General features: G+C 43.4%; 1 protein-coding gene across 1 annotated transcript in view; it reads left to right on the forward strand.

Annotated features, from left to right (window-relative positions):
- The first annotated feature begins 8,971 nt into the window (after positions 1–8,971).
- The window catches only part of AP1AR (adaptor related protein complex 1 associated regulatory protein), a 132,975-nt gene continuing 119,766 nt past the window's right edge, over positions 8,972–22,180 (forward strand). Inside the window, exon 1 of the mRNA XM_033955577.1 lies at positions 8,972–9,429. Coding sequence (XP_033811468.1) covers positions 9,359–9,429 — 71 coding nt within the window. The 5' untranslated portion in view covers positions 8,972–9,358. The remainder of the gene's footprint in view (positions 9,430–22,180) is intronic.

A 22,180-nucleotide genomic window follows, 5' to 3' on the forward strand; every position in this document is an offset into this window, starting at 1 on the left:
ACACTGGTCCCAAGAAGAGGTACTAGACTTGGGGAGGGGAGGGGATAATGGCCCAGGGCAGGGGATGTGGGAGGAACAGGGAGACAGAGGGAGCTTAGGGACACAAAAGAGCAACACTGGACAGAGAAGTGACAGGGGCACAAAAAGACAGTGTTGGACAAGGGAGGGGTATGCTGATCACAGGGATATGGACTCAGGGTGAAAATGCAGGACAAGTCAAGAAAGGAACACAGCAGAAATTCTGAATATAGAGGATGATAAGGTCACTGAAGGCAGATGCAGAATGTGGAAGAAGTGAGGGAGGCATAGAGGCAGGGAGATATTTGACAGGACAGATAGGAACGCAGACAAAAGGATGGTGGACATAGGGCAGGGTTATCAGTCCCTCGAGGGCTGCAATCCAGTCGGGTTTTCAGGATTTCCCCAATGAATATGCATGAGACCTATTAGCATACAATGAAAGCAGTGCATGCAAATAGATCTCATGCATATTCATTGGGGAAATCCTGAAACCCCGACTGGATTGTGGCCCTCGAGGAGGGACTTTGACACCCCTGATATAGGGTGAGAAGAAATGCCAAATTGATAGGAAACCCAAGAAGAAGAAAAGCAGAAAATCACAGATAAAGGTTAAATAAATGATTTTATTTCTAGTTTAGTAATTGAAACGTCAAATCTGAGAATTTACATCAGCTTTCTATATTTTACACTACAGGAGAAAATGTGAGGGGGAATTTGATGTGATTAAGAATTGTAATTGATGTATAGCCCTAGTTTTTAGGAGAGTATTTCTTCTGCATTTTCATATTCAATTGCTGGGTTTTGGCTTCTTTTAAAAATAAAAAGGAGTCTATGCAACCTGTAGTGCTGACAGTGAGTAAAAACACACATCTCCACGTCCAAACAACACTGAGGGTGAGGGTGGACATTGGTACCTGATTTCCTGAGCTTTTGTGCATCTAAGGCAGTGGTCTTCAAAACTCGCAGCCCAGGGGCCACATGCGGCCCACCAGGTACTATTTTGAGGCCCTTGGTATGTTTATTATAATCACAAAAGTAAAATAAAAGTTTCTTGATCATATGTCTCTTTAGCTATAAAGTACAATATTATTATTAAGACTTAGCCAAAAGCAAAGATTTGTAAACTATAAAGAGTTTTACCTTATGCAAAATTGTCATTTCTTTAATAAGACATTAACTATTTTTTCTGAGGCCCTCCAAGTACCTACAAATCCAAAATGTGGCCCTGCAAAGAGTTTGAGACCACTGCTCTAAGGGGATTTAAACTGCTTTTGGGTGGGGCACTTATATTTCACAGCACAGGGGAAGGGTACTAATGTTCTTCCGCACTTCTTGTTTTGCCTGGTGCATGTGCACAGTTTTACAGTAAGCAAAGCTCTTGTGTGCATGTGGCAGTCAGGTTCCTCCCCCTTGTTTTACTAGCATACACATCTCATTTGCTTTGGATATTTGGTTTAGGGGAGCTAGTTCACAGTTTTTGCACCAGAATTTTGAGCATGGAGCCCTAGGAGTCCTTTTATGAGAAAGTGGGGGTCAATTTCAAGCCAAGGCTGCAGCTAGTTGTGGGGGAAAGAATTCAATGAGTCATGCTCTCCTACTTATTCTGAAATGACACCTTAGGTAAACTAATACTGAAACTCTTCCCCTCTGATGAGGATTCATCACATGCCAGTTTCTCCCAGCTTCTGCTGCACAACTTATATGCCGTGAAGAATCACCATATAGCACAGTTACTTACCGTAACAGTTGTTATCCAGGGACAGCAGGCAGATATTCCCACACATGGGTGATGTCACCGACGGAGCCCCGCAGCGGACAGCCTCGAAAGCAAACTTGCTTGAAGATCTCGATCTTTCGAGCACTGTACTGCACATGCGTGCGTGCCTTCCCGCCCGAACTAGGGGGCGCATCTCCTGAGAGGATCCTCAGTTCAGATACCTAGCCAAGAAGCCAACCAGGGGAGGTGGGAGGGTTGTGGGAATATCTGCCTGCAGTCCCTGGATAACAACTGTTACGGTAAGTAACTGTGCTTTATCCCAGGACAAGCAGGCAGCATATTCCCACACATGGGTGACCTCCAAGCTAAGTAAAAAGGGATGGAGGGAAGTTGGCAATTTACGAAAAAAGATTTTGCAAAACAGATTGGCCAAAGTGGCCATCCCTCCTGGATAAGGAATCCAGACAATAATGAGAGGTGAAAGTATGAACCGAGGACCAAGTGGCAGCTTTGCAGATTTCCTCAATGGGAGTTGATCGAAGGAAAGCTACAGATGCCGCCATAGCTCTAACTTTGTGGCCCGTCACTCGACCTTGCAGAGGAAGACCAGCCTGAGTGTAGCAGAAAGAAATACAAGCAGCCATCCAGTTGGAGATTGTGCGTTTTGATATAGGACGTCCCAACTTGTTTGGATCAAATGAGATGAAAAGTTGAGGAGATGTTCTGTGAAGTTGAGTGCGTTGGAGGTAGAAAGCCAAAGCACGTTTACAGTCCAAGGTATGAAGAGCGGCTTCTCCAGGATGAGAATGAGGCTTTGGAAAAAACACAGGTAGAACAATAGACTGATTGATGTGAAATTCTGAAACAACTTTAGGTAAGAATTTAGGATGAGTACGGAGGACCACTTTGTCATGGTGAAAAACTGTGAAGGGTGGATCTGCAACTAAAGCTTGTAGCTCACTGACTCTTCGAGCAGAAGTGAGAGCAATCAAAAACACAGCTTTCCAAGTGAGATACTTGAGGTGGGCTTTGTCAAGCGGTTCAAAAGGAGGTTTCATAAGTTGAGCTAAAACAACATTGAGATCCCAAACAACTGGAGGTGGTTTAAGCGGTGGATGGAGATTGAGAAGTCCTTTCATAAAGCGAGAAACGATAGGATGTGCAGAAAGGGGTTTTCCATCCAAAGGCTGATGAAAAGCAGCTATAGCACTAAGATGGACTCGAATAGATGTAGTTTGAAGTCCAGATTGTGATAAATGGAGTAAGTAGTCCAGAACGGATGTCAAGGAGGAAGATCTGGGTGGCAAGTGACGTGTAGAACATCAAGCAGAGAATCTAGTCCACTTCTGGCCATAACATTGTCTAGTTGATGGTTTTCTGGAAGCAAGTAAGATATCTTGAACAGACGGAGAGAATTGAGAAAAGTCTGTTATGCAGAAAGGTACCAAGCTGTTAAATGTAGAGACTGCAGATTGGGATGAAGCAAGGATCCTTGACTCTGCGTGAGTAGAGAGGGAAATACTGGTAGAAGTAGAGGCTCCCTGGTGCTGAGTTGAAGTAGAAGGGAGAACCAAGGTTGTCTGGGCCACCGAGGAGCTATCAGAATCATGGTGGCATGTTCTGACTTCAGTTTGACTAGAGTCTTGAGAATCAGAGGAAACGGAGGAAAAGCATAAAGGAACTGATTCCTCCAGTCCAGTAGAAACGCATCCGCTTCGAGACGTTGAGGGGCATAGATGCGGGAGCAAAATTGAGGCAGTTTGAAGTTGAGAGGTGACGCAAACAGATCTATCTGTGGAGTTCCCCAACGGGCAAAGATTTGGCGAAGAGTAGGAGAATTGAGTGTCCATTCGTGAGGCTGTAGAAGACGACTCAATTTGTCCGCCAAATAATTGTGTTGACCCTGAATATAAACAGCTCTGAGGAAGATGTTGTGAAGAATTGCCCAATGCCACAATTTCAGAGCTTCTTGACAGAGGGAGTGAGAGCCCATCCCTCCCTGTTTGTTGACATAATACATGGCTACCTGTTTGTCGGTACGTACAAGAATCACCATGTCGTGAAGGAGATGTTGAAAAGCTTTGAGAGCATAGAATATCGCTCTGAGTTCCAATAGATTGATATGACACCGACGGTCTGCTTGAGTCCAGAGACCCTGAGTGCGAAGACCGTCCACATGAGCTCCCCATGCGTACATTGATGAGTTGGTTGTGAGGACTTTCTGATGAGGAAGAGGGTGGAACAGCAAGCCTCTGGAAAGATTTAAAGAGAGCATCCACCAACGGAGAGACTTCCGCAATGAAGGAGTTATGGAAATCAGTCGAGTTGGTGGATCCACTGATTGCTGCCATTGGGATGCCAGTGTCCATTGAGGAATACGAAGGTGAAGTCTGGCAAAAGGAATCACATGAACTGTAGAAGCCATGTGACCGAGCAGAACCATCATCTTTCGTGCTGGAACAGTTGAAAGTTGGAAGAGTTGTTGAGAAATCTTAAGTAGGGCGGCCTGACGTGGTTGTGGAAGGTATGCTCTCAGATTGATAGTGTCCAGAGTTGCTCCTATGAATTGGAGAAACTGAGAAGGAGTCAACTGAGATTTGGGAAAGTTGATGTGAAATCCCAAACTTTGTAGAAAAAGAATAGTCTGTTGGGTCGCTGCAATAACCCCTGAAAAAGAGGGAGCCTTGATGAGCCAGTCGTCTAGGTATGGAAATACTTGGAGACCCTGGTTGCGAAGAGCTGCAGCCACGACCACGAGACATTTTGTGAAAACCCTGGGAGAAGAAGCCAATCTGAAGGGGAGAACTCGGTACTGCAGATGAAGGCTTCCTACTTGGAATCTGAGGTACTTGCGAAATGCTGGATGAATAGGGATATGAGTATACGCCTCTTTGAGATCGAGGGAACACATCCAATCCCCTTGGTCCATTAAGGAATATAAAGTTGGCAGTGTGAGCATTCAAAATTTCTCTTTGACTAGATATTTGTTGAGAGCTCTGAGATCCAGGATCGGTCGCAAATCCCCCGTCTTTTTGGGAACTAGAAAATAATGGGAGTAGAATCCCAAGTTCCTTTGGGAAAGAGGAACTTCCTCCACAGCTCTTAGGAGAAGCAGAGCTCGAGCTTCTTGGAGAAGAAGGGGAAGATGCGACTGATTGGAAGGACACTCTCTTGGATGGCGATCTGGAGGCACCTGAAGGAGCCGAAGAGAGTATCCCTCTCGTAGGATGGTAAGCACCCAGAGATCTGATGTAATGAGCTCCCACTGGTGATAAAATGTGGAAAGGCGACCCCCTATGGGGAGGGGAGAATTTGGAAACAGAGAAATTTGAATGCTCATGTCGAGATTGTCAAAAAGACTGAGCAGGCTTGGTGGCAGCAGGAGTCTGAGATTTTTGTTGTCGCTGTTGTTGAGGAGGACGACGAGGAGGAGGTCTTGAAAAAGCAGGAGTCGTTTTCTGAGGATAACGACGTGGAGTCTGTTTGAAACCTCTAGTTGGTGCAAGTTTAGGTTTTGGTCGAATGAGGGAAGCAAAAGAGCGTTCATGTTCTGAAAGACGCTTGGTAGCTGCCTCAATAGAGTCATCAAATAATTCATTTCCCTGACAAGGTAGATTTGCCAATCTATCTTGAAGGTTGGGATCCATGTCAACAATACGTAACCATGCTAAACGACGCATTGCTACAGCAAAGGCCGATACTCGAGACGAGAGTTCAAATGCATCATATGAGGCTTGTAATATGAAGAGTCGTAATTGAGAAAGAGTCTTAAGGATGAGTTTAAATTCTGAAAGACGAGTGGTAGAGATATCCGGGTAAAAAGATGGTAAAATCTTCAGAAAATGGTTTAAGTAGGACGTAAAGATGTAGCTGTAATTAAGAACTCTATTTGCCATCATAGAGTTTTGGTATAAACGGCGACCAAACTTATCCATGGTACGACCTTCTCTACCTGGAGGAACTGAAGCATTGATTTTGGAAGGATGTGCTTTCTTTAAAGAGGATTCTACTACCAGGGATTGATGAGATAGTTGAGACTTTTCATAACCTTTACATGGAACTGTTCGATAACGGGATTCCAATTTAGATGGAATGGCAGTGATGGAATAAGGAGTCTCCATATTACGAACAAAGGTTTGTTTCAGAACAGGACTCTTTCGGTGGATGAGGAAGCTCCATATCTGCTAAATATTCAGGAGTATATTTAGAATCTGAATGAAGATCCAGTTTGAGAGCTTGTCCCATATCAAAAACAAATTTGGCAAAAGAAATGGATTTGGAATCAGACGCTTCCTCAGGAGATACACTGCGAGATTTAGGAAGAGCTGAGTATGAGGGAGAAGCCTCTCTAGAATATGGTGAAAGTGGTTCTGAGTCTAGACGTAGAGTCACAGAAGAAGTTGCACTGTGAGGTGGAGTAAGAGAATGTTTTCTCTTCAGGCTCCTGGATGGAGAAGTACCAGGTGTACGTGGTACAGAATGAGTCGAGGTCTGTGGTGAACTGTCTCGACGGGGTGGCTTCGATGGTGGAGTCTTCGGTCGAGAAGGACTTCGAGTCGATGCGCGATGGTGTCGAGATCTGTGCTTCTTCTTCGAAGAATGAGGCAGAGAAGTCTCGGTATCCAATGCCGAAGACTCCCTCCGAAGCTTGGGAGCAATAGGTCTCGAATGCTTCGACCGGTGCTTCGGAGGAGGCGAGTCTGGAGAAGAATCAGACAAAGAAATTTTCTACGGTGTCCTGGATCGGCCTCGAGATACTGGAAGCTCTGGTTGTGTGACAGGCTGATCAGTCTGAGGCAAGGTAGAGGACGGGACCAATTGAGCCACTAAGGAGGAAATCTGAGTGGTGAGTATAGATTTCAGCATGTCCTCCAGCATCGGCACCGAGACAGAAGATTCTGACCTCGTAGGTGCAGCAGTACGCTCCGAAGAGGGCGACCTCGAAGGTGAGTATTCCCTTATCTTGGAGGTATGCTTGGAAGATGGACATGCAGAGGAGTCTGGTGGCTTCTTGGGTACGGTACCTGAAAGAGAACCCGGAGACTTACCCCCCATAGAAGACTTCGCAGATGGTACCGTCTTCGAGGGAACCGAAGCAGGTAAGGTCGAGGCCTTCGAGACCGAAGCTCCAGCCGGAGCCTGGGTCGAAGCCTTCGAGACCGTAGTCGTCGATGTCGTCGGAGTCGAAGCCTTCGAGACCGGGGCAGCCGCCGAGGTCGAAGCAGAATCCGAAGGTTGCTCCATGTCTCCGAAAAGTTGAAAAAATTGAGCGCACCGGTGTCGAAAAGCCCGTGGAGTAAGAGTGAAACAACGGTGACAATCTTCTGGGGAATGAGTGGGACCCAGGCACTGTAGACAGCGGCAGTGGGGATCGGTGACCGAAATCACACAATTACACTGGCGACAACGTTTGAACCCGGTAAGAGGCCGGGACATGGAAAAAATAAAGTCCGTGTCGAACGAAAGGCGGCTGGACACAAAATCAAAGAAACAATTGAAACTTTTTTATTTTATTTTATTTTTTTTTAAGAAAAGAAAACGAAAAAGAAATAGGAGAGCACAGCGACCAAACTTAACTGAAAGAAAAGAAACAGTCGCGGTGAAGAGAAGGCAATGCTGCAGAGATGTAGAAAAACGTGTCTTCTTGTCTCCGCGGAATTAAACGAACTGAGGATCCTCTCAGGAGATGCGCCCCCTAGTTCGGGCGGGAAGGCACGCGCGCATGCGCGGTACATTGCTCGAAAGATCGAGATCTTCAAGCAAGTTTGCTTTTGAGGCTGTCCGCTGCGGGGCTCCGTCGGTGACGTCACCCATGTGTGGGAATATGCTGCCTGCTTGTCCTGGGATAATCACATTATCCCTCACCCCAAGTCACTTCACTGGCTTCCCATCCAGTTCCAAATACAGTTCAATCTCCTCTTACTGACCTACAAGTTCACTCACTGCAGCCCCTCAATATCTCTCCACACATCTCACTCCTTAAGCTCCCACCTGTGAACTCCGTTCATCGGGCAATTCCCTCCTCCTCCACTACCTACTCCAGACTTGGTCCCATCTTGCTGCACTGTATGCATGAAACAAACTGCCTGAGGTGAAGATCCTCAAAACCTTACGTGCCTTTAATGGAGTTGCTAAACCGCTCCAGCCGGTTTAGCAAGGCAGTATTTTACCAGCTGATTATCAGAATGGCTTACCATGGTCTTTTTTGAGCTTCCTAGCTGTCTCCGACCCTGCTATGCAAATGAAGAACAAGATCATTAATATTAAAATGAGCACTCCAGGTGATTTCCTAACCTCATTGTAGCACATTTTTCCGCTAAACCCCCAGTAGTGGGAGGGATGCCCTCTCCCTCCCACTACTGCCATCACATAACTCCCTGACATTCCCCCTGGCAGTGGGAGGAATGCCCACTCCCTCACACTGTCAGGGGGGAGGGGGAGGTGACAGGAGATTGTGCAATGGCGGAGGTGGGAGGGAGTGGGCATCCCTCCTGCCAATCTTTGATTTGGGGTCCTTTTTTAATTTGTGGGTATATTCTGTGCACGTGATGATCGCTATCACCAGCTACTCATCCCATGCAAATTTAGCGACTCTCCGCAAACCTCATTTGCATGTATGTCTTTTAGAGAATGACTCATCTTTTTCAAATCGTTACATTTACAGCTGCGATAGCAGGCTGTTGAATTTTAACGGGTTAGACAATCTACTCCAGAGCCTTTATGTCAGGCCAGTGACATAGTGAGGGTGAGTGCCAGAGGAAGTCGGGTGCTAGTGCTCCCATCAAGGAGGCGGCTGGGACAGACCATCCCCCAGCACTAGGCCACTGTGTTAAGTGATGTCTCTAGCAGTATTCAAATCCAAGCTAAAAGGCAACTTTTTGATGTGGCTTTCAACCCCTAACATATTCTCCATAAAATTGCCTATATTCTTTCTATCATTCTCTGCAAAAAAACAAACCCCCCCACCCCACCCCACCCCACCCCAACCAATCATATGTCCATCCAAATTATATTGTAAGCTCTTCTGAGAAGGGACCATCTGTTTACATGTTGAACGTACAACGCTATAGAAATGATAAGTAATAGTAGAAGCTAACTGCCCAAAACCACAAGCACTGCACTGGTATCTCAGCAAATCGAGCGGCGTCGGCATCCCTCTCAGCCCAACCACGGTGGGCTGCCTACAACCGCCAGACCTGTCCCGCAGGAAGTGACGTTCTTTATGTCCGCGAGCCAGGAACCTGACATCACCAGCTCATAACACTTGCAGTCTGTGGACGTCGCTCTCCTCCTTCAATCCAATAACCTTAAACCACACCCCTAGCCTGCCTTCCACCTGGGACATTTGTGCGCAGGGCAGGGGGGTGCGGACTGAGCTGTCAGGCGCTAGGAAGCGGAAGGTGTACCTCGGCGCTCATTGGTGGAAAACAGCGGTAGCGGTGATGGAGGTGTACTCGGAGGCATGAGGGGAGAGAGTGCGGGAATAAAGACGGGAGGAGCAGAAGCGGTAGTGGCCTCTGGGCTCTCGCCTGTAGCCGTTGGTCGGGCAGCGCGTGCAGAGCGGCTCGTGACTGTGGCATATTCCCCGAGCGGAACGGGGCTGGCGGCGCTCAGCATGCAATGGGGCTGTGCTGGACTCGATGCTGCGGCCTCTTCGGCAGGCAAGCTGGACGCTTACAGCGCGGTGGAGGGTAAGAGGAAGAAGAGGGGCGTAGGTTAGAGACCATATATTGTGAGGGGGTGGAATCCTGGTTGAGGGGAAATCACGGAGGAGGAGGGGGGGGCGGGAAAGAAGTCCTGCTTTTGTTATTGTTTGCAGTGAAAGCAGTGTGATAGGTGCATGTGCTTCCTCCTTTTTGATGATGCAGCATCTGGTGAGCAGGTGACCTCGGCCTCTTTCTCCTCTGTCGCTTTGCACATGCCTTGGTCTTGCTACTGGTATGGTAGTTGACAACCATTTGAAATCTGTCTGAAATAATTAACATGCCTTCTCTCTACGTTTTCCAGCAAGCTGTCGTGCACAGCTTGGCCCGTATCGAGCAAAAACAGCTTTCGCTGCGCACACGCCTCTTTTGCTGCAGTGGCTGCCTGTGCGTGCGATTTCACTTGTAGGAGTTTGATGAGAAAACTATACTTATTTTTGCTTCTGTATTGTCATGTTGGCGCATCATTATAGTGAATGTGTTGCAGTTTTATCATTTTCCATTAAATAACTCTAATTTTCCTTATTGGCATCAGCAAAAAACCCCAAAACAAACAAACCCAAACAACTCAGAGAAAATGAAAAAAAATTTATATATATTGTGATATACAGAGCTTTGAAGCATCACGGATCCCTCACACAGAGGAAAAGGGGCTTACAAAGCCCTGAAAACTCATATCCGGGAAGGGGTAAAACATGGACCTCGCGGATCTAGAACTGCATGTCCTTAAAAATCTGAGGCCCGTGCACTGACAAGTCCGCCTTTTAGCTTATTCCACCGCTTTCCCTGCACGCTCAGCTCAGGCCCTGGTTATGCCTTCTCTAATGGCTAAGGAGGGAGGAGGCACATGTGGCTTTTGTTAATTAGCCTGATCGTCCCTTCATCCAGATCTCTCCTTCCGTGCTGATTCCGAGAGCCCCCGCGATATGACACTGGATGGCAAATAGCTGGGTTGGGGGGAGGTAAAAAATGTGTGCAAAGGTCTGCAGTGCATCTGACCTCACGGATCTGAGCTGCACATCCTTAAAAATTTGAGGTCTGCGCCACTTTTAGTCTCTGGCTCTGACAGACCTCTATGACATTTTAGCGCTGACGGATCCTAATGCTTTTCCCTCCCTATGCTGAGACTAAAAGTAGCACAGATCTCATGGCAAAAGTTTTGCTGCTAGTCTCAATATAAGGAGGGAAAAGCATTAGTATCCGTCACAGCTAAATTGTCATAGAGGTCTGTCGGAGCCAGAAATTACAAGTGGCATGGACATCAGATTTTTAAGGACATGCGGTTTTAGATTCGCGAGGTCCATGAGGTCCACATTTTACCCCTTCCCCTCATACCCAACAACTAAGCCGGATCATCATAAGAATTGCTGCTGCTGGGTCAGACCACTGGTCCATCAGTGAAAGTTTTTACATAAGTCTATGACCATCTTAGGTGTAAGGCTTGATTCTGGCCTAACAATGAAGTTGCAAGTAACCAAGACCGTACAAGTATGTTTCGCACAAATGCATTTGTTACACCGATTAAAATCAATGTTAGCGCCATAAAATTTTTGTACTGTAGTCCATGCAATGGTTTTGTCGAAACTCGATTACTGCAATGCCCTGTACCTTGGAATAACAAAAGCAAGATGTAGTGCATTGCAGGTTATACAAAGTGCAGCAGCAAGATTGACAATGACTAAATACGATCACATTTCGCCACATCTCAAAAAATTACATTGGTTACAAGTCACCTTCAGAGTACAGTATAAAGCAGTAATGATTTGTCATCAATTCTTGTATGGAAACATTCCAGAATTGTTAATATATTTAGCTATACACCAAAAAGATCATTGCGCTCTGAGAATCTAGCTTTACAGAAGACAACTGTGAATCCAAGGCTTGTTGAGACTGGTAAAATTATTTTTTGTTGTGCAGGAGTTAAGATATGGAACTCCTTGGTGGGTCAGATACGAAATTGCCGTGAAAATGGCATGTTTATAAAATTACTTAAGACGCAGTTATTTGTAGATGCCTTTTTCTAGCCAATAATTTTCCTCTCTGGCAGAGTTGGTGAATTATTCATGATCTTTACTATGCAAGCTATGGTATTTTGTAGATATGATTTCTGGGGATTGTTTGTATGTTTATTTTATCATGTTTTTGTTTTAAAATTATGTATGTAAATTATGTAAACTGTTTAGTTGTAAACGGTATAGAAATTTTTTAAATTTTTTTAAAAAATATTTTGTGGGAGTGTGTGGTGCAGTGGATAAAGCTACAGCCTCAGCACCCTGGGGTTGTGGGTTCAAGCCCACGCTGCTCCTTGTGACCCTGGGCAAATCATTTAATCCCCTCCATTTGCCCAGGTACTTTAGATAGATTGTGAGCCCTCTAGGACAGACAGGGAAAAATGCTTGAGTACCTGAATAAATGTAAACCGTTCTGAGCTTCCTTGGGAGAATGGTATAGAAAATTGAATAAATAAATAAATTGTTTGTGTAATAAGATACCATAGTCTGCAATATCTTGTATGTTATTTTTCAGAGAAAGAATAGCAATTTTGTGGTCATGGTTCCTGTGGCAAGAGAAAGTGAGAGCATAGGCAGCCAGGACCCCTCCTTCCTGCCAATGATTTTCCCTATATTTCATACTTTATAATGAAATTCTCAATGATACTGGGTATTGTTAAAGCTGTGGCCTGAATTTTGCCACACATCTAGCAAAGTAAACATAATATCTGGGCCAGCAGAATTAAAACATTGAAAGTAAATACAGTAACACCAGTCATTGTTATCTCTAGCTCTCTGGGGGCAGAATTCCTGTGGCATATTTAGCCTTGTGGTGTTCTGATGTAATCCAGCCTAATATGACATCTTCTGTCCAGTATGGGGCACTCCTGCTTCATTGGAAATCAGTTTGTAGTCCATAAATACCAAAATACCTAGGCAACGAACAAGGACAATAACCCCCCTCGTAATCACTCCCCAAATCTGTTCTTGTAAACTGATAACCCCAATCACTAACTTCCAACCTTGTGCAAACCGCAAGGTACTTCACGACCCTACAATACATAACTGTTGTTATTATCATTAATGCTGTTACTATCAGATGTACATTGCAATATTCTTTGCTGTAAACCGCCTAGAAGTCGCAAGATTGTTGGCGGTATATAAGAATAAAGTTATTATTATTATTATTAAAGTTCAACCTTCACTTGCCCTCAATTCAGGGTAATTCTGCAAACTTGCCCTGGCCTGAGCTATCCTACAACTAACTGCAGCCTTGACTTTATCATAACATGAACTTCTGGGGCTTTTTGTCCAATATAGGCAACAATGATATACACAAGTGTCTTCCGCCTTTTTACTTTAGTCCAGCATATTTGAGGTCTGCCTAATGGTGCATGATATGTGAGCCACCTAGCCTGCAAGCTCAGACTCTTGTTTACCTTCTTGCTTCTATAGCTTCAGGTGCATGCACTAATGAAAGGATGATGTTAGACCATGCTATGACTTTCTTTGAGGAAGAATGGGATAATGGAGAAATCACGTCTGGCAGCTTTCATAAGCTAGACATGGGACTAGTGGCCCAAGTCATTGTCATCCATCTAGGCAACAATCACACTGAAATGCTCCATCTTATCTCTAAATATTCTGAAGCATGGTATGAGTAGTGGCCATTTCTGTCCATCCAGTAGATTCAGACAGCCAAAGGGGAGAAGCCTAGATGGCTGCCATATGGTCTCACCTCTGCTCGCTTACTGACCTATGACACACATGCACATAAATGTCCAACAATGCACACCAGTCTTTCCCATGGTGCATGTCCTGCAGGAACAGAAAAAAATACAATATCGTTAAGAATTGTAAAGCAGAGTTGAGATGAAGCCTAAAGGTTGGTACAGTGGGCTGAGAACCTGAGGAGCTGGATTTTATTCCCAGTTCAATTCCTTGTGAATCCGAGCAAATCACTATTACTACTACTAATCATTTCTATACCACTACTAGAAATACAAAGCACTGTACATCACTGTACTATAGAGACAGTCCCTGCTCAAAAGAGCTTACAATCTAGACAAGACAGACAAACTGGACAAGAAGGTGCATCAATACACAGTGCTCAGATGAGCAAATTTCAGAGGGAATGATTAGACAGATATTGGTGCTTAGCAAGTGGGTTGGAGTTTGGAATTGAAAGCATCTTCAAAGAAGTGGGTTTGCCAGAGACAGAGCTTGACCTACCGAGTCAGGCATACAGTTTGTTCCAGGCATACAGTGCAGCAAAGTAGAAGGGACAGAGTCTGGAGTTGGCTGTAGAGGAGAAGGGTGCAGAGACTTTTCCGATGAGCGGCATGCCTTGGGGGGGGGGGCGGTAGTGTGGGGACAGATAAGAGAGGAGACATACCGAGGAGCTGCGGAGCCAATATACTGAGGAGTTTGAACTGTATGTGGAAACGAATAGGCAGCCAATGAAGTGACTTGAGAAAGGTAATGTGGGCATAGTGACATTGTCAGAATATGAGGCTTGCAGCAGAGTTCTGAACAGATTGAAAGGGAGAGAGATGGTTTAGCGGAAGGCCAGTAAGAAGCAGGTTGAAATAGTCTAGGCGAGAAGTGATGAGGGTATGATAGAGGGTCTTGGCAGTGCACTCAGGAAGAGTCTGATTTTAGAAATATTGTAAAGAAAGAAACAAAAGGTTTTGGCAGTCTGTTGGATATGCGAAGAGAAGGAGAGAGATGAGTCAAAGATTACCCCAAGGTTACGAGCCGATAAGACATGGAGGATGAAGATATTGCACACAGAAATAGAGAACGGGGAAGAGGAGAGACAGGTTTAGATGGAAAGATATGGAGCTCAGTCTTGACCATCTTTAATTTTAGATGGCAGCGAGACATCCAGGTAGTGATATCAGACAAGCAGGTTGAAACCTGGGACTGAATGTCGAGATTTCAGGTGTAGAGAGATAGATCTGCGAGTTGTTGGCATAGAACTGATACTGAAAGCCAGAGCACCAAGAGAAGAAATGTAGATGGTAAAAAGAAGTGACCCCAGAACAGAGCCCTAAGGTATACTGACCGACAACAGGGTTGTGCTGGAGGAGGTTCCACCACAGCTTACACTAAAGGTGCGATGGGAAAGATAGGAAGAAAGCTATGCAATAACGGAGCCCTGAAATCAAATTGGCAACAGCATATTGATGAGTAGGTGGTGTCAAAGGATAAAGATAGAGTATATGCTTTTGGATTTGGCCAGGAACAGGCAACTGGAGACTTCCATAAGGGCAGTTTCAGTAGAATAAAGAGGGCAAATACTCGATTGAAGCAGGTCAAGGATAGCTTGAGGTGAAAGAAAGTCAAGACAACGGAAGTGAACATGTTAAAGTAGCTTGGATAAGAAGGGGAGGAGAGAGACAGGATGATAGTTGGAAGGGCAGGTAGAGTCCATCAAGGGTTTTTTTTGAGGAGTGGTGTAACATGGCATGTTTGAAGGCATTGGGCGGTTGTGGTGGAGAGTGATAGGTTAAGGATAAAACAGATAGAGGGGATGACAATAGAGATAACGGGTAAGTAGATGAGATCAGAGGTTTGTGATGGTGAGTTTGGAGGAGGAAAGAAAATATGCAGTTTCCTCAGTAATTTCAGGAAAGGAAACAAGATGGCAAGGGACGATGGAGGTTGGTAGAGCGGGCTGAGGGAGGTGGTTCGATTAAGAATTCAGGGTTAATTTAACCCTCTATTGCCCTGGGTACAAAAAGGCTTAAGATTTTGAGCCCACTAGGGACAGTAACTACAGGGGTAAATGGAGGCACCTTCACTGAAAAAACAACCCCATGTAGATTCCAGGTCAAATTGATTTTTATAACATGAATCTTATATTGACTGCTAAGTGCTTCTTATGCTCATAGAATGCTAGTTCACAAGGCGCCAAGTGGTATAAAGAAAATATTTTCTAAGAGTGGTGCAAGTTGGTAATCTAATCATAGTGAAATACCGTATTTTTCATTCCATAAGACGCACCTTAGATTTAGAGGAGGAAAACAAGAAAAAAACCATTCTGAACCAAATTCTCCCTGCCAGGCTCTACACCTAATCCCAAACTCTTTGCCAAGCTCTGCACCCTGTCCCCCCTCTCTTCCAGGCTCTGTACTCTGTCCCCCCTCTGGTGGTGTAGTGGTAGGCCGGGACAGGGCAGGCAAGCCAAGTGGCTGACAGGCAGGTAGGGACAGGGCGGGTAGGTAGGTAGGTAGGCAGGCCTCTCCCCCCCCATCCCCCAAGCAGGCAGCACCAAAGCCCCAGCCTCTCCCTCCCTATTTTTAATTTAGCAGAGCAGGCAGGCAGGCCCCGGCCTCTCACTGCTCCATCCCTATTTTTAATTTGGCAGGGCCTCTCCCTCATCACCCCCCCTCCCCAACAGGCAGCAGGCAGGCCCCAGCCCTCTTCCTCCTCCCCCCCCCCCCCCCCGCGTACCTTTTTTTTTTTTAACTTCTAGCGCCTTCCCTCACTGAGAGCGGTGCACAAAGCTGGCTGGCTGCCTGGTCCCTGCCGCTTCTCCCGAGAACGGCAGATGTGACTCCCTCCTGTTCTCTCGCAACATAGCAGTGCACCAGGTTGCCTGCCTGGTCTCACACCACTTCCCGCGAGAACAGAAGAGGCATCCGCGGCAGCCATCAGTTCTCAGGGGACGCGGCGGGGACCAGACATTCTGCCAGCCTTGTGCACCACCCTCAGGGAGGAAGCCGCGTCCGGCAAGGGAGGTTGGCAGCATTAAAAAAAGGTAACGGGGGGGGGGGCACTTTGGGTATTCACTCCATAAGACACACCCTTATTTCCACCCACTTTTTTGGGGAAAAAAGTGCGCCTAATGGAGCAAAAAATACGGTACTTTTAAATAATTTCCACGCAAATACTAATAGCAAATAAAATTTAAAATAATTACAAGAACTTATAAGGTTCTTTGTAGTGAGGCGTCTGTCGCTATTGTCACCTTGTTGAGGCCCCACCCCCACCCTGAGAACCAGGGTCTTCTGGATGTGCTAACATACTGAGAGGTTCACCTAAGTGATGCTCAACATTATTTTTTCCAGTGGCAGCTCCCTTTTATGGATTTTTTGTTCTTCTTGTTGTTGTTGTTGTTGTTGTTTATAATTTTAACACTTGTTAACCAGTGTGAAGAGTATTTTGAAAATGACTCAAAATGTTTTTATCCTATCACAAGAAATAAGGCACAACCCACATGTAGAAACACAAAGCAAAAAGAGTGGGGAAGGGACACCACACATCAGCCACAGGAACAAATCAATTTATTACAAACATATAAATAAAAGCATATACAAATAAATGGCCAAAAAATAGAAATCATTCAGACTTTTGATCAAAACAGTAAGAGATGTATCATCAAAAATTTAAATCAATTGTAAAAGTGATTTTTGATTATTCATTTGAAAAAAGCAAGCATGTATGTATCGATCAATATTTATAGCCCCTAATGGAATCCTTGGCAAGGTTTAGTAATATATACAATATTAATAATATAGTAGCCTGTCCTAAAATGTTCTGGAAGGCAGTTGCTTGACTTCTGAAAAATAAATGGGTGGATACATGTAACATAGAATGATATCTTTATCTTTGAAACTGCATTGCTCAAACAAGTCAGATGTAGAGCTTGTGCAATAACTGACATGTGAATTGTGTATAATAAAATCATTTTAATTCAAATAGGATTTCAATATGCTTTATAAACAGCCACTGAAATTGTTCTAGCAAGCTTAAAAGAATAGCATTATTCGATGTTAGGTTGTGAAGAGATTTGTTGGGAGAGCTACATAAAAATAACGGCCATAGGTTATTTGGAAGATATTCATATTGCTCAAAAAAGAATATTTGGTATTCTCAGGAGGCAGAACCAGTATAAATGCTTATGAACATAGCCACAAAGGATTATGCACCCACATTCTAGAACTACTTTTAGTCTCCTTTGGAGCTATTCCACCCATATACAAGGGTAAATCAAAAAGTAAAGGCAAAATACATTTAATGGCTTTAATAGAAGTAACTGTGAGAAATTTGAACAGATCACTTTCCCTCATAGTCCCCATGCAAGATGACACATTTGTTGTATTGTTCAACTAGCTTCTGCATTCCTGCAGAGAAGTTTTTCGGCTGCTTCCAAAGCCAGGTGAGCACCGCTTCCTTTATCATGCTTTGTCTTTTGCTGTCCAGGTCGCAATGATGCACCCATGTCTCTGCGCCAGTGACAATTCTCTCCAGAATACTCAGATCTTGTTCATATCATCTCAGGAACTCAGTCACCTCCACACGCTGTTGCTTGTGCAGATCAGTAAGCTGTTTGGGAACCCATCGTACTCAGACTTTCCTGTATCTCAAGTCATTATGCATTATGGTAGATCCATAGTTGCTATCCAAATTTGTAGCCAATTGAGAAGTTATCCGTTAGTCTTCTCTAAAGGCATCCACCCTGTCAATGTGTTCTTGTATATGTAATGTTGAAGGGTGACTTGCTACTCTCAGTCCAACATGGTCTACGTTTCGCGGGATCAAATTACATCCCCGCTGCATCAGGGAAGTCTTTTTAGCAACGCTTATCTGGGCTATAAACAAACTCCTGCCCAGATAAGCGTTGCTAAAAAGACTCTTCCCTGACGCAGCAGGGATGTAATTTGATCCCGCAAAACGTAGACCACGTTGGACTGAGAATAGCAAGCAATGGTCCTGGTTCTTAAAGAGCATAAAAGCACGAGCTAAGTACTTTAAGTTCTAAGAGTTCCAAAAGTTTGAATGGAACCCAAAAAATTTACTGCACAAATGCATTTTTGATACAGCACTTTAAAGCACTAGTATACTTTTTTGCACTAGTGCATTTTCTGTCGGTTCTGAGTTTCTGAAATGAACTGTGAGGTCTAAATAGTTCTAAGTAATAATGAATTATAAAGTTTTTAAGAATTAAGTATTTAAAATCGAGTTTATTATAAAATAAATAGTAACCTAGTTAGGTACGTTTTAGTATAAATTAACTGAAGATTGAAGACTAAAAAGTAATTGAAGAAATAAAGATTAAGTCTAATGTTAGAATTAAGGTAGGGAGGATGGATTCAAGCCAGTGATGTTAATATGAGTAAGAGAAAAGAATTGTCTTTCTCTTTGAAAGAACCCTGAATGGGTGAAAACTCAATAATCTGAGGCTTGTTCCCATTTATATGGTAAAAGAGAAAAAAAGAAAAATAATCACCTTCAGTGTCATTTTGGCTTATATTGGTGGTTCTATATATTGCATTTAATTGATAGGTAACCATCAGGTTCTCTTTATTTTACTGTTGTGATAAAATTAAAAACCACACATGACACCATGTCAATTTTGTCTAAGCCTCAAACCTCTCAGTCATCTTCTTCTAGAATATACTCTGCTCCATTTAGATGTTCATACTAGTACAACATGAAATCTTGTTAATAGCCATCTTCATCATTCTCTAGGCCTGCTGGTCAGCATTCCCCTGCAAAACAACAAAAGATACAAGTCTCAACCTCATTCTCAGTCCAAGCAGCAATCATACTTTTGACACTTTTCTAGAAAGTATTGCCAGTGTTCCCTTCATTCTACCTTCCACTCTCCCTGTTGGAAGCAGATTGCTCTATTTTTGCAATGTTGGACTCTTATCACAACAGATCAGTAGGTATTTTGAGTTCTTACTCAGGTCTATACCCTATATCAAAAAGCCTCCAAACAACCCATCAAAGAGTCTCTTTTCAGCTCCCTCCAGAAGGCCCTCTTTTACCAGAAGCTCTCTGTCCTTCTCCAGCTAAATGCAATAGAACCTGTTTCTCCATAGGAAAGGGGTTGGGGTTCCCTACTCCAAGTATTTTTCTTGATATTAAGACTGGAGGCTTTTTACCCATTCTAGATCTCCAAGGCCTAAACAAATTTTTGCTGCAGAAGTTTCACATGGTCTCTCTGGGAACCCTTTTATCCCTTCTAGAAAAAGAAGATTGGCTTTGCTGTCTAGATCTCAAAGAATATTTAATTAATATACTAGTAGGGAGATAATTAATGTTACTCTGTGATTGTGATCTATAAACTTCCTAATTATCACAGCTCTTGATTATATTATATCTTACTGTGCAATAATAAACCATAAATAATTCTCCATGCATTGTTTTTTATAAAAAATTTTTGTTTTTATGTGAAATGCTCAGACCCTACACCCCGTGATTGGTGATAAACTCCAAACTGGGGTTCATAAGGGGACCATCATGGCAATCACCGTCCCCATACACCTACCGAACCATATAACATCAATTCAGAGTTAACTGCATGGCGTCAAACAAACATAATTATGAAGAATAAATCTTCAAGAACTTATCTGAATATGGAGGTGGTGTTGATTATTATGAGCCCCAGATCACTTTAAAACGATTACTTCATTCATTATCTTCTATAAAAATTGTGCTGATATCCCGTCCCCCCGACTCGAGTTTCACATCTTCATCAGGGAAGGACACTGCCAAATAAAACACAAGTGCCTAACTTGTTAACTGTGACTAATGTTAAAAACTTATTAAAACCTTAAATTGTAGGTGAAGGGTTCTGATATTGGAAATCATAAATGAACCTGCATGCCTACTGATATACACGACCTGAAAAAGGCCACAATACTTAAAGAAACTACTTAAATAATCTATTTCATACCTGAATTAGCTCTCCTAAACGAATGAGCATCTGGAACAAGACAAACTGGAGGATACCCGCTATTCAATTTATTAAGGCTCCCTCACCGGAACAAGCAGAAGCCGAACCGGAAGAGAACACCCGACTAGAGGAACAGAACTATCTATACTAGTAACCATTCGATTTCATGGTTCAGTCCCGAAGGACTCAAGGTGTCCCAATTATATATGAAACGCTGTTCATTGAGAGTTAAGATCTTAGAAAGATCCCCCTCGTAGTTTCTAATATGTGTTAATACTGTATATTTCAGGTCTTCGATGTCATGAGAATGTTCTATCCAATGAGCTGTCAGGGGGGCGGAAATTCTATTATTTCTTATACCACTAAGGTGTTCTGAAATTCTTGCCTTGTTCCAGATGCTCATTCGTTTAGGAGAGCTAATTCAGGTATGAAATAGATTATTTAAGTGGGCTTGATGGATAGCCAGTAAGGCTATTCTTATGTTCTTATGTACCAATAAAGCATTATTTATCTTATCTAAATACAATTTCAAGGCTGTATATGAATTTTATTTATTTATTTAAAATACTTATAGCCTACTTATAACCTGCACTATCTTACCATTCTAAGCAGTGAACAAATAAAGCATATACAATATAAATTACAAATAAAGTCATAAAAACAAGAATAAAACTAAAAGTCAACTGAACCTATTGCAAAAATAATCTAACTAAGATAATAAAGGGCAAATAAAAAGGGTTTCAGTTTCTTTCTGAAATGTATTATTGAACGGTATGTTCCTTGGTTCCAAAAGGTAACTTGTTCCACAAGCAATAGCAGAATGAAATACATCTACTGTAATATGTTTAAATGACTGCATTCAAGAAACCATGGGACAAGTACATAGGATCTCTAAGGAAGAAGAAAAAATAGTGTAAGGCATATGGGCAGAGTGGTCCTTATCAGCCTTCACTTTTCTCTTTCTGTTTCAATTTATCCATTGTCCCAGATAATATGGTTCCTGTATTGTAATATGATCTAAATCCAGACTGTGAATGTTGTATGGTAAAATTTATCCAAGTACTGAAACAAGTGTTTAGCTTTTTTTGCCTTTTCTCCCTCGAACAGAGGAGATTGAGATGGGACATGATCGAAACATTCAAGGTACTGAAGGGAATAGACTTAGTAGATAAGGACAGGTTGTTCACCCTCTCCAAGGTAGGGAGAATGAGAGAGTACCCTTTAAAATTAAAAGGGGATAGATTCCGTATAAATGTAAGGAAGTTCTTCTTCATCCAGAGTGGTAGAAAACTGGAACGCTCTTCTGGGGTCTGTCATAGGGAAAAACACCCTCCAGGGATTCAAGACAAAGTTAGACAAGTTCCTGCTGAATCAGAATGTACACAGGTAGGGCTAGTCTCAGTTAGGGCGCTGGTCTTTGACCAACGGCCGCCGCGTGAGCGGACTGCTGGGCACGATGGACCACTGGACTGACCCAACAGCGGCAATTCTTATGTTCTTATAACTTATAGCCAAAATATCACTACCCTGTAGACTGTCACTGCACACAAACTGGTGGGAAGTTCAGTAAAAAACTCAGACCAAGTCTGAGAAAAACCTAAACCCCACCCGACTGTAGAGCAATTTATATAATTGACAGTGTACAGTCACATGGCAGTGTGCCACAAAGTTAAACAAAAAATGCACACAAAACAAAAGAGTAAAAAACAATAAACTCAAGTACTTAGCTGGGAGAAAAAATAGCAGCAATAATGGTTCATCCAGGCCAATCCAGAAACTGTCTTGATTCCAGTTATACACATTGCGATCTCACAGTGGCTGACTTCACCCAGCAAGCCCACAAGGAGCTAGCCATGTTTTAACTCAGTCCCACACAGAGTTCCAATTTAGTCCAGCTTCATATGTTGTAGTACCTCGGTCCTAGAGGCAAACGATTCTTCAACCATAAACTTTGCCAATAAACTGATGTTTGCAACTGACCTATAATTCCTATATAATGTTAAATCTCCATTTTACTTCTTAAATTAATGACTTTATAATAAATTGCTTCAAAGCT

Source organism: Geotrypetes seraphini, chromosome 1, assembly GCF_902459505.1.
Source record: "Geotrypetes seraphini chromosome 1, aGeoSer1.1, whole genome shotgun sequence".
Classification (NCBI taxonomy): Eukaryota; Metazoa; Chordata; class Amphibia; order Gymnophiona; family Dermophiidae; genus Geotrypetes; species Geotrypetes seraphini.